Consider the following 12952-nt stretch of genomic DNA (forward strand, 5'->3'; position numbering starts at 1 on the left):
CGAAAAACGGCGTTTTTGTCGACAAATTTGTAACTATGGTCCAAAAAAACTAGACAAGTTTTCCACCGTGGGACAAACCGTCGTTTTCACCGCCAAATATGGCGTTCCTTACACTTTTCGTTAACATGACACTTTTTCCCCATGTTTATCGAGTTCTTTACGTATTTACTTAGGCGAAAAGCTTCCACTATTTGCCCTTCTCAGTTTTCGATTTTGGGCTGCCTGTACATTTTCACTCGAATTCAAACTATTTCAAAATCCGAGATTGACAAGTAGCGAAGTTCTCTCCTCTCCATCTCCTCACTTTGTTGCCTAGCTAGTGAAAGACAACCCCTGAGCTTGCATTTCATCATTTCGTGCTTGCTTTTTCTCCCCAACCAAACCGAAAACAAAAGACTTTCTCTCTCATTCCAATTTCCTCCCGACAAACAGTGGCCGCGGAAGCCGTGGGACATCTGGGGACATTAACATTACAGGAGGATATTTACATATATAACATGGGCAGATCACAACAACGGTGGGGACACTTGCCCCCATCTCCCCCCCACCTTCCGCGGCCACTGCCCCCCAAAGCAGCCCCGACTACATCAATCCATCCCATGTAAAAGTGAAATCTCAAGTGAAGTAAAACTTTCTTTGTGCTCCTCTTTCTTTCAATGACTCTCAACGCACGTCAATTCTACCATGAAAATTCGAACCCAGAATTTGATCCACTTCAACGTTTCATTTCAACACAGAGAGAGAAAACTTTCCTAAAAAAAAGAGAATCGGGATTTCTGAGAGATTGATTTTTTTTTCAGAGCGACAGATGGCAAGATATCCATCAATTTTTTAAACAGCCATTATTCACGAAAAGTCCGGATAACAAAGGCACCATTATAAATCTGTAAGGCCTGTCTCGTTGGGGAAAAGTTTAGCTTGCATAAATTATTGTGTACGAAAGTCGCTCTTTTAAAGCAATATTTCCCCCGCAGAAAACTTTTCGACGGTGGGACACTTGACGGGCTGTCAGGAGAGAGAAAGAGCAAGTTCTTTGAAAATTGGGGATGTCTTATCGATAGATAAGATAAGAGGCGTCTACTTCAAGGGAAGTCTCATGTTACCCCAGTCGCTCTGATAGGGGAGGGCTCCCAGCGGATGCGCTCCGATTTTTGAGGAAATTAGTGGAAATTGATGACAAATTTAATTAGGATGAAATTTGCGAAAGACACGATCTTCCAATTGGCACGTTTTGCAGAGATATTTGCATCCGAAGAGGAGAAAATGCGCATTAAAGTCGACAAATTTTACACTTTCCAAATTTACTGCGCATTTTCTCCTCTTCGGATGCAAATATCTCTGCCAAACGTGCCCATTGGGAGATCCTGTCTTTCGCAAATTTCATCCTAATTAAATTTGTCATCGAATTGGCACCAATTTGCCCAAAATCGGAGAGCATCCACTGGGAAACCCCCCTTGTATCCCAACAAAAAATCAGCTTTTCCTATCACGGTGCATAATCATTACGCCGAAGGCTGTCCCATCTCCTAACGACGACGACGAGTGTTCTCTTCTCAAAAGGGAAAATTTTATCCAGTCAACAAATTACGAAATGCCTAATTTGGTGGAAAATTAGTTTTCAAACATCCATTAATTAGGTACATGGAGAGAAACTTTAATAAAAAGCTCATCACCCAGCATCACGAATAATTGAGTTCTGCTTGACTGACAGGAAGCAGACGGCGGTTTGGTTGAATATTGGATTTCGGAAACGTTGATGCAAATTTCGAAATCCAGTCCAAATTCAGTTACAGATATACTCTCCACAATTCTGTAATACGATTATTACCATCGGAAGTACTATGCAGTTCTACCGCTTCGGTAATAATTTATCACCACAGAAGCTAACTAAATCCTGCTCAGCCCCAAATGTCCCCGCTCTCCTAATAAAAATATTACCGACACCAGATTTTCAACTTCTTACCCTGAGAAAACAACTTATTAGTAGCGTTGTTACCATGCGGTAGAACATCCAACGGTAACAATCACATCACAAAGTGTACATCTTACAAATCTACAAATATGTACATGTCCCCCTTTAAAACACTCCTTATCTCGGTAACATTTTTAATCCCCAAAATCCTCTCCCCCCTGACTTTAAATCCCACATTTTCCTCTCCTCTCCTCCAATCCAATTCACTCTTCAGTGAGAATGGAATTAAAGAATATGGAGACAGACAGCTAGACACATTTCCCGCAGTAGTTTTCCCTCCTCCTCCTCTAGGGAAATTTAAGAGCTTGGAGGAATCCTATCACCTCTGATTTTGTTCCCCTCAATTCAATCAATAATATACACTCCATCCGTTCCGTTTCAATCCAATCTTAATAATCAGTCAGTGCGGCAGACCAAGAAAGAATGCGAGACACGACACGTGTCAGACAGAAAGAAAAATTTAATTTCATTCCGATCCGAATTGGACGTGTCACGAAGGAACAAAAATCTCGACGAGGATGCAATTCGTCCCGGACACGACCACGACTCAACCACGCGAAGAAATTCCGGAGAGGAAAAAGAAAGGGTACAAAATACTTGTTGGCTGTGTCACTATTTGCCCCAAATCTGGATCCCAAACTTACAAATATCAACCTGTCCATCCACTCAACAAATTTTCAAAATTCTCAAAATTTCCAGGAAGTGAAAGCACCCCCAAAATCATAGAAAGTTCCAGTTTCCTTTCCATTTTATGCAGTACAGTAAGGAAATTATTTATTGCATATAAAATCCACTGACTTCATGTCATTTTTGCGTGGGTCGAAAATGAACGAAATGTAAAACTTCATAGCAAAATTCTAATTCAAATTATTTGAATCAAATATCTGGATCCACAGCCAAAAAATAACTGAAAATATCAATCTGTTCGCCAACAAATTCCCCAAATTTCCAGGAAGTAAAAGCACCCACAAAACCAGGCTTGATTGTCAGTTAGACATATTTAGAAAGTTCCCGTTTTTCCATATTTTATGCAACAACGCAATTATTTATACCACACAAAATCCACTTCATGTCATTTTTGCGTGGGTCGAAAACGTACGAAATGCAAAACTTCATTTCAAAATTCTAATTCTGAAATGCACAAAATCTGGAACCCAAATAACTGACGCGTATAAAAATTAACCTGTCCAGTCCACTCAACAAATTTTCAAAATTCTCAAAATTTCCAGGAAGTGAAAGAACCCCCAAATCAAACTTTCACATATAAAGTTCCCATTTTATGCAGCAAAGCAACGAAATTATTTATCGCATACAAAATCCACTTCCTTTTCGCGTGGGTGCAAAACTTCGTTTCAAAATTCTAATTCTAAAATGTTACACTTAATTCGTTCGTGTCTCTCCTCCGTTCTCGAATAATGGGAATTTTAGTGCATTTTAGTTCCCTCTCCTCCTCCTCCTCCGCCTTTTATTTAATTCAGAAGGAATTTCTAGAGAAGAGATACGAATAAAAGTTGGAAAGTGTGCCAGGCAGCACAAAATTCCCTTCGTTTGTATCAACAAGGTTTCGAGCATGCTCAAGTGTCAAACAAAGTGAGAGAGAGAGAGGCAGAGATGTGTCCAACTTTCTCCGCTTTTGTTTGAAATACTTGACTCAAAAAGGCAGTGGCCGCGGAAGTCGTGGGGGACATGGGGGGACATTGCCATTGTAGGATGGGGGGAGGGAGAGGTTTATATAAGATGGGCAGATGACATCGAACAACCGTGGGGACATTGTCCCTTCGTCTCCACGCTTCAGCGGCCACTGCATCATGTTCATAGATTTGAGATGCCTGAATTCTCCCAGTGGCCGCGGAAGCTGTGGGGACATATGGGGACTTCACATTTTAGGATGGGGGAGGCAGGGTTTCATACATAAGATATGGAAATGATGCGGACCTCGAACAACCGAGGGGACATTATTGTCCCCACCCTTCCGCGGCCACTGCTCAAAAGGAGCAGCTCCTTCCTTCTCTCCTTTCTCTCAATTTAAAGGAGAAATGTTTGATAATAATGCCACATTTCCTCCTGTGCGAGAGAGAGGACAATGCTCTTCAAACAACCTTGAGCTAATAATGACATTCTGATTTGAAATGAACAACCAACTCGAGAAGAACAAAACATAACGAGTGGTGCATGTGCGGCTTATCATTTTGTTTCGGATGGAGACAATTTTAGCGTGGGTGTGATTTCTGTCTTTTTTGGTCCCGTTATTTATATGAAAATAGTTCGAAATTTTGTTGCTTCTGCTTTTCCGGTATAAAATTTTGTGCATTTTTTTCGTTTTGTTTTCTGCTATACACAAAATCTCCAATTTTTCTGTTTCTCCCCTAAAAAAATATTCCCCAAATTTTTCTCTCTGAATTTTTTATCTATAAAAAATCTCAAAATCTTGTTTTCTATTTGTCACTCAAAAATAATCTAAAATTTTTTATCCCGCATTTCCATTAAAAAAACACCACCCAAATTTCTTTCTCTTGTTTTTTTTTTAAAAATCCTCCAATTTTTTCCCTTTCAAAAAGGTCCCCCACAAAAATGTCTTTATTCCGGGTCCGAATTTGACCCGCATTTTTTTGGTCCTCTGATTTCCCTTGTTCGCACCCACTCATTTTCATCCACATTTCTAAAAAAAACTGTCTTTTTTCTTACCTTTCGTTTCTGTTCGAACTTTCCTTTAAACTCGGCCAACGACTTTGTCCATTTTTCTGGATCCTCATCCCTGTCGAGGAGGAGGTAGTGCCTCCACTTGGACGAGTCGAATCCCCAGTGACAAGTCCTCACTTCCTGCCGGTGGTGAGAGTGGGCTACAAAGCGCGCCGGGGAAAATAGGCCGTGACATTCCACACACCTGCAAATAAATCAAGACAACAAGTAAATACGAGGAAACGAAATGTAGCAACGGGGTGAAACAGGTAATTCAGAAAATATTCCCATGACTTCAGTGGGGGGGAAATTAGCCCCAAAAGCTGATAGGATCCTTCCCCATGGGGTCATACGTATTATGCCGCAAAGCAATCTCGATCATACCTGTTCACTTTCATTCATTAATGTGATTATGATGGTGAGTGTAAGTGAATTTCCTGTAATTTGAGAATGAAAATGACTAAGGGATTCCGTCATTGCAGATGAATGACTGTGAATGAAATGATTTCTTACTCATTTAATTTTTCACCCTGTACTTAATACATGAGGCGAAGTAAGAAATGAAGTCAGATGAAGGGAAATGAAATGAATTTGAAAGAAAATGACTGAAAGTGAATGAAAATCTTCGGTCAGAAATAGGAATGACTGACTTTGAATGAAACCTGAATTTTTGAACAGGTATGATCTCGATCCGTTATCCTACTGACAGACAGACGGACAAAGTCTTCACATAATATAGTTTCATCCCATATTAAATAATATGCAATTTACGAGCGCATTCTCCCGATAAGTGTCGTGGCGCCACCCGCACTACGGCGACATCAGATTAGCTCTATTTACACTTTGACTCTAATAAAATGCATTAATCGGTCCCATTTCTCTCTCCTCGGGATAAAAATAACTCCCGATTGCCATTGAGGAAGCAAGGATGAAATGCATCTTCTTCTTCTCTCTCTAGCAGAACACACACAGAACAACATGCACGCATACATATTCTCCATCCACGTGAGCGCTCAAGTCACAACTAAATCTACGTCCGTGAGAAAATAATGCAGAATACACAAAAACACATCATCAATGTTTCGAATGCAAGAAATAACGGGGAGAAAGTGGTTTTTTGGAGGTAAGTATTTTGACCTGTAAGAAATGCAAATGCATATTTCTCCCAGTTTCTTCCACCTCGCATTTCTCGCGTTTCTCGCTTGGCACTGGAAGAAATGTGACAAACCCGCAAGAAACGAAACTCTTGAAAGTAACCACTTGCAAGAAATAACGGTAAAGAGTGTTTTTTGCAGCTATTTTGACCTGCAAGAAATACACGGCGCAAAAAACTATGCCCCGCCGCGAATATTTCATACACACGTGGCTAGAAGAAGCACATTTCTCCCAGTTTCTTGCACCTCGCATTTCTCCCTTTTGCACTGCAAGAAATGTGCCAAACCCTACCCATCATCATCAACCTTCCCATTTAATACAGAGTTTCAACTCTCGAGGACGACTTTGTAGGAATGGTATGGTTCATGTCACAGCAAACTCTCCTTCTTCCTGCGCATTATGGGTGGTGGTGGATGGTGGATAACAAGAAGTCGAAGACCTCGGAAAAAGGTAGGCACTTAAGGAAGGCGGATATTCTCCCGGGTTTTCTCTCTCTCCCTCATTCCATTCCTTGTCTTGTCTCTCGGGCAAATTGGATCTCGTCCATCCGACCGAATATGGAAAATTCATGTCACAACCTGAGCGATTACTCGTGTTCGGCATTAACGGGGATAAAAAATGACCATTTGCTCGAGACAAATTAGACGCACCCAAGTAAAAGCTGATGGACGGACACTGTTAAAAATCTGGTCGACAAACCGTACTGGGATTTATTTGGTAGTAACTTTCTACCGGACTGGTAGTAGTTGGTTTCTGAGTGGTAAATTTTCCATTACTACAACATTTTAAAGGGTAATGGCCGTTATTAGCATACCGGTAGAGTCATAGATATGTACTCCGGTCAGTAATGATTTAATACCAGTTTTCTAAGAGTGTAGAGTCACATATATGTACTTACTGGTATTGATTTGGTAATAACTTTCTACCGGATTGGTAGTAGTTTGTTTCTCAGTGGTAAAACTTTTAGTACACCAAAAAAACATTATTATCGCATATTTGGTCGAGTCGTAAATTTATGTACGCCGGTCAGTAATGATTTAATACCACTTTTCTAAGCGCGTATGTACATATATGGCTCATCGTAATCCCGCGATGAATGAAATCTTGGCGTAAAATATTATCTATTTTAAGAGGACGAAAGACAAGCTGATGCTGCAGTTTGGATGGTGCTGAGCCAAAAGCTATACTTTGAGCTCCATCTGTATTAAGCTCGTCGTTAGTAGCGTGTCCTCTTTTTACTCCTCTTTTAATCCCTACTCCTCCACTTAGGCGCCAACCTGACATCCATCCATACTTTATAGGTCATCCACTAACAGGCGCCGCGGAAACTGGGGAGACATTAACATCGTAGAATAGGGGAAGGAAGGGTTTGTATAACATGGGGACATCAAATAACCGTGGGGACATTGTCCCCTCCAGCTTCTCCGCGGCCACTGTCGCGACAAACTAACTGCTCAGGAGATTTCTTCCCTCAACAGATTTTACCTTCGCTTTTATCTCGTTCGGAATGGTGGTGGGATGATGAAATTTATTTTCTAGGAGGAGAAAAGACACAGACTTTCTCTTCAATTCACTAACAAGGGAGGTCTCCCAGCGGATGCTGTCGGATTTTGGGAAAATATATCACAAATTTGATTAGTATGAAATTTTCGAAAGACCCGATCTCCCAATGGGCACGTTTGGCAGAGATATTTGCATCCGATGAGGAGAAAACGCGCGGTAAATTTGGAAAGTGTAAAATTTGTCGACTTTAAGGCGCGTTTTCTCCTCTTCGGATGCAAATATCTCTGCCAAACGTGCCCATTGGGAGATCGGGTCTTTCCCAAATTTCATTCTAATTAAATTTGTGATCACAAGTTTTTTGTCAAAATCGGAGCGCATCCGCTGGTCGACCTCCCTTATTTGTCCTCCAGTAATCCTCCCCCATTCATTCCGAGGACTTCGAATGGACACAAAATTCTCGTCGAGACTGATTCGATTCGCAAGACTGGACTGGACTTATTCATCCGTACGAACCTTTTGTACCTTATCTTTCTTTCAACCCGCTTTTTCCAAGAAGGGAATAGAATCAGCCTGCAATTCAAGACTCCTAAGTAAGACTTCCGTTCATTTCCTTTATGCTCGACTGGAAATGAGACTCATTGTTTTGCGTAATATAAGCTTTTCATGCATGAAAATCTCTCTTTTTTGTGTCTTAAGTCGCCCCACTATTTTTGATTCGCGGTGGTGGTGAGTTGGCAAGAGAAAGAAAGGCAATGAACAATTAACCTTGGATTTGAGTAAAGGTTAACAAGAGGTAGAAAAGAGTCGTAGTTTAGAATAGGAACAGAGCAGACTTACTGCTGAGACAGTGGTCCTAATAGTGGACAATTGGTGTAATAATTAGTGAGTTAAATTGTGACAATAAATTGGCGTTGCATTAAAGAGACCGTCATTTGTTGTGCACACATTATTTGCACCATTTCTCGGAGGAAAGCAGAAGTCTCATCCTTTCAACCGGCGAAGAGACTACACCCACCCAAACCTGAATAGGCTCGCTGCTGGTAGTGGGAGTGGCTATTCAAAACATTGAATTGACCAGCGACATTAATTACTGGGCTAAATATAGATAGCTTTGGAGCAAATCAAATTAGCGAATTTTGCAAAGGATGTCTTATTACAAATATTACAAATATACTTATAACAAATTTCTAGGACTTCTGCTTAGCCAGAAATTTTCTTCGTATTTAATAGTCCCAGTTTTATAAAGAGACATTTTCGTAATTACTACGCTAAATATAGCTTTCGAGTAAATCAAATTAGTAAATTTTGCGAAGGACGTCTTAGCTTCTCAGCAATTTATTTGGTACTTAATAATTCCGCTTTTATAAAGAAGAAGTTTTTCATACGTATTAATTACTGAGCTAAATATAGCATTCCAGAGAATCGAATTAGTAAATTTTAAGGACTTCTTAGCAATTTACTGCGTATTTAATAATCTCAGTTTTATAAGGGCATTATTCTCATCAAGTCATCAAAATCTCGAGTACTCCGTCTCAAGTATCTAAGAGATCAGGGCACATGCCGTGATTTCATACCAGCAGAGCAGGGAAAAGCACACTGTTAAAAATCTGGTAGAGTCAGATATACACTCCGTACTGGTATTGATTTGGTAATAACTTTCTACCGGATTGGTAGTAGTTTGTTTCTTAATGGTATATTTTTCATTACTACAACATTACTAAAGAGTCTTTAGTAAAGACGGTAATGCCCGTTATTACGAGTGCCAGTAGAGTCATATATATAAGTATGTACACCGGTCGGTAATGATTTAATACCAGTTTTCTAAGGTGTAGAGTGACATATATACTCCGTACTGGGATTGATCTGGAACTAACTTCCTGCCAGATTGGTAGTAATTTGTTTGTGACTGGTAAATTTTTCATTACTAAGCGGTAATACCCGTCATTACGAGTGCCGGTAGAGTTATACATAAATGTACTAGAATTGATTTGGTAGCAAATTTCTACCGGATTGGTAGTAGTTTGTTTCTGAATGTAAATTTTTCATTACCGGTATTACACCGTGCCGGTAAAGCCATATTTATATGTACTCCAGTCAGTACCTGATTTAATACCAATTTTCTAAGAGTGTCTCCTTTTTTCCGATAAAAGCTTTCATATTTATTTTATCAAGGTAAAGAAATTCTCTCTTTGCCCACGTGCATGCATTTAGCCGAGAAAATCTCACTCACTTTTCTAGTGAAAAGCAAAACTAAGCTGGGGATGTGCTTGTCGAAAAGATTAGGGTCGTGGTTTCCTCTCCTCTTCTTGTATTTAATAACGTCCTCTTCTTTATACCATGTAAAATCCCTTTTTAATGAGAGAATGCCTAGCAATAAGGTCTCATTAAAGGATACAATGTAACATCGCAGAGAGAGAACCTGCTTACTTTTCTGCAACTTAAAACCTCTCCAGAAACATAATTACTTTAAATATACTAATGGCCCTCTATTATAAAATAGACATGTATTTAGACGGAGAGGAGAGAAAGCTCTAGTGAAAACTCGGCAGGAAAGGAAAGGAGCAGAGAGCGGATATGTATTTAAATATTTTCAACTTTTTGATTTGATGAGGACAAACTTTATCGGCGTGTTCCTTATCTTTGGCTGATCATAAAAATTTCAAAAAATTTCTAGGTTTTCAGACATATTTTCGCTATTATTTGAAAAATACGTAAATCTTTTACATATTTTTTCAAAAATATTTATACTAATATTTCAGCGATGACATTGTTTTAGTACACAAAAAAAACGAGTACAAAAGTCCAGACCCGATTACATTCATTTAGAAGTACAAATTTTTCGAAAATTCTTATTATTACATTTTTTAAAATACATATTTCATAAATAGTTTGGCAATTTTTTCCCCAAACATTAAATGCATATGTCTTTAAACGATTTTTCATAGATAAATATTCACCCTGTGACAATTACACTTCCGAAAATTCTGTAAAAGCTTACATTAAATTTCAACATGGCAAGCTCCCTTCCCAAACCCTCGACTGCTATTTAATAATAAGCTTTAAAGTAAATGAAGGACTTTACAAGAGGACGAGGATAAAGTCCGACAGACAATTATCGATTGAACCAGCATGTACATACATACACAAAATCCAAATTTCTCGAACAATATGTAGCTAAGCCGGGTTTAATCCTCTCTTCCCTGGTTAATTGGCAGTGTAACAAAAACCTTGAACTGAACAAATAATCGGTTGCTTTCTGTCTCCCGAAAGGACCAAACTTTCTCCTCGTCCGTCCGATCCGACATCAAAGAGAAGGGGATTCAGCCATTAATTCGATTAACGCGCCTCTAATCCGTCGTCGTCTTCACCCATCCAAATATTTGAGCTATTGGTCGGTCGCTTATTTGAGCAATTCAATTTACTTTACTTTACACGGAGGGAATTTGCATCGCTTGGATGGAGACGTAACAAGACGGGCTAAATACGGGTTTAAATGGAGGCAGTGTTTCGCTCCTTTGCCACATTTTTTGCAGAGAAAAGCTAGAAACGCAAGAAATATGAGGTGCAAGAAGAAAGTGTGAGAAATAATAAGCGCCATCTAGCCGCGCGGGGTATGAAGTATAGCGGACGGAAGGAGTTTTTTGCGCCTTGCATTTCTTGCAGGTGAAAATATTTACATACCTGCAAAAAACCACTTTCTCCCAGTTATTTCTTGCAAGTGGTTACTTTCCAGTGTTTCGTGTCTTGCGAATTTGCCGCATTTCTTGCAGTGCAAAGTAAGAAATGCAAGAAACTGGGAGAAAGTGCAAAAAATAAGCGCCATCTAGCCACATGCCAGATGAATTATAGCGGCGGGACGTAGTTTCTTGCGGGTCAAATATTTACATACCTGCAGGAAACCACTTTCTCCCAGATATTTCTTGCATGTCAAAAAACTACCTGCAAAAAACCACTTTCTCCCCGTTATTTCTTGCAGGTAAAAAAAACTACCTGCAAAAAACCACTTTCTCCCCGTTATTTCTTGCAGGTAAAAAAAACTACCTGCAAAAAACCACTTTCTCCACGCTATTTCTTGCACGTGGTTACTTTTGCACCCAAAACCCTGCCCCGAATCAATACCGATCTGTCTGTCCCTCTTTCTCTCCCCGCAAATTGGGTGGGCGGGGAAGGAGACCTAAATAAAAATCATGCCGTGTCCTCGGGGAAATTACCAAGTACAAATTCCCAACAAATTAACTCAATGAATCTTACAAGTGTCACATCCCTCCTCGCATATGTGCCGCACAATGAAATAACGAAATGAAACTTGCTAAGTAACTGACGCCAGCATGACCATAATTTCTGATCTCATGACCAAACCAAACCAAACCACAATCTGCGTATGTATATGTACGAACCAATTATAAACCCCCCAATCCCCGTGATAAATATTGTGATTGGTACGGTTCGCTGATCCGTTCCCTTATTAGTGAATTCTACCCTCTTCAATAGTGAGTTAATTCACAATATTAAATTTTTAAAGAGCTCTCTTATCTTACATATCGTATCCCTCCCATTTACAAAAGGTGAATTTTACCTATGTGACCACCAACCATAAATATATACTTTTGGAATTTTTAATCTTTCCATTTTTTCATGAATTTCGACCCTATTTACAAGTCAGTCAAGGAAAGAGGGTAAGATTTAGCCGAAGAAGAGCTAAATTTAGCTCCGGCTTTATTTAGCCGATCCGGAGCTAGATTTAGCTCCGAAAGCTAAATCTAGCTCCTCGAGCCTAATTTTGCTCTGAAAAAGAGCTAAATTTAGCTGACCTTCGGCTAAATTTATCTTGGTCAGACTTTGAAAAGACCGACCGCCTTTATTATGCACTGACGGTTGCTTTTGTCAATTTAGGTAAATTAAGCAGGTTTCAATTGACAAATAAGCAATGGCCCAGCTTTGTGTGATCTGGCCCACCGTCGTTACAAAAACTTAAAGGCGAAGGTTATTTTAAATTCATAGCTATAGATTGAATAATTTAAATTTGGCGGAAGATTTTGAGCAAAATTTACCCTTCGGAGCTAAATTTAGCTAAGGGTCGGCTAAATAAAGCCGGAGCTAAATTTAGCTCTTCTTCGGCTAAATCTTACCCTCTTTCCTTGACTGCAAGTATCAAAAAGGACGATGGAAGATTCAAAATTGAATTCAAGATACATATTTTAATGATTTTCTATTTGATTATTCAAATTTTACCTGTGTGACCAACCACACTTTTGAAATTTATCAATTTTTTTCATGAATTTCAACCCTTTCGACTTCCAAAAATAAGAGTAGCTACAAAAAATTGCCTTAAAATGACGATTGAAATTTAAAATAATTTCAAAAATTGAATATATTATCCTGAAGATATATAAATATGTTAATGATTTTCTATTCGATTGGTCAAGCAGTATATTTTTAACGGAGTTAAAATATTATAAAACATTAACACCGTCATTATTCACATTTTCTGACCGGAGTACTTTTCCAGGGTCAATTTAAACTACGTCTTTCTCCTAAAAATATGCAAATTTCGAGAAAAATCCATCACATACCAGACATTCACCCTCTGTACATGCGCAGTACTCCCATTTTTGGTGGAGATGTGAAATTAAAGAGTGTCCC

At 39.3% G+C, this 12952-nt stretch overlaps 1 protein-coding gene across 1 annotated transcript in view; it reads right to left on the reverse strand.

Moving 5' to 3' along the window:
• Nucleotides 1-3249: 3249 nt before the first annotated feature.
• LOC110859101 overlaps nt 3250-12952 on the reverse strand; it is a 48735-nt gene continuing 39032 nt past the window's right edge. The window contains exon 6 of the mRNA XM_022107970.2: nt 3250-4856. Coding sequence (XP_021963662.1) covers nt 4550-4856 — 307 coding nt within the window. The 3' untranslated portion in view covers nt 3250-4549. The remainder of the gene's footprint in view (nt 4857-12952) is intronic.

Source organism: Folsomia candida, unplaced genomic scaffold, assembly GCF_002217175.1.
Source record: "Folsomia candida strain VU population unplaced genomic scaffold, ASM221717v1 Fcan01_Sc024, whole genome shotgun sequence".
Lineage (NCBI taxonomy): Eukaryota > Metazoa > Arthropoda > Collembola > Entomobryomorpha > Isotomidae > Folsomia > Folsomia candida.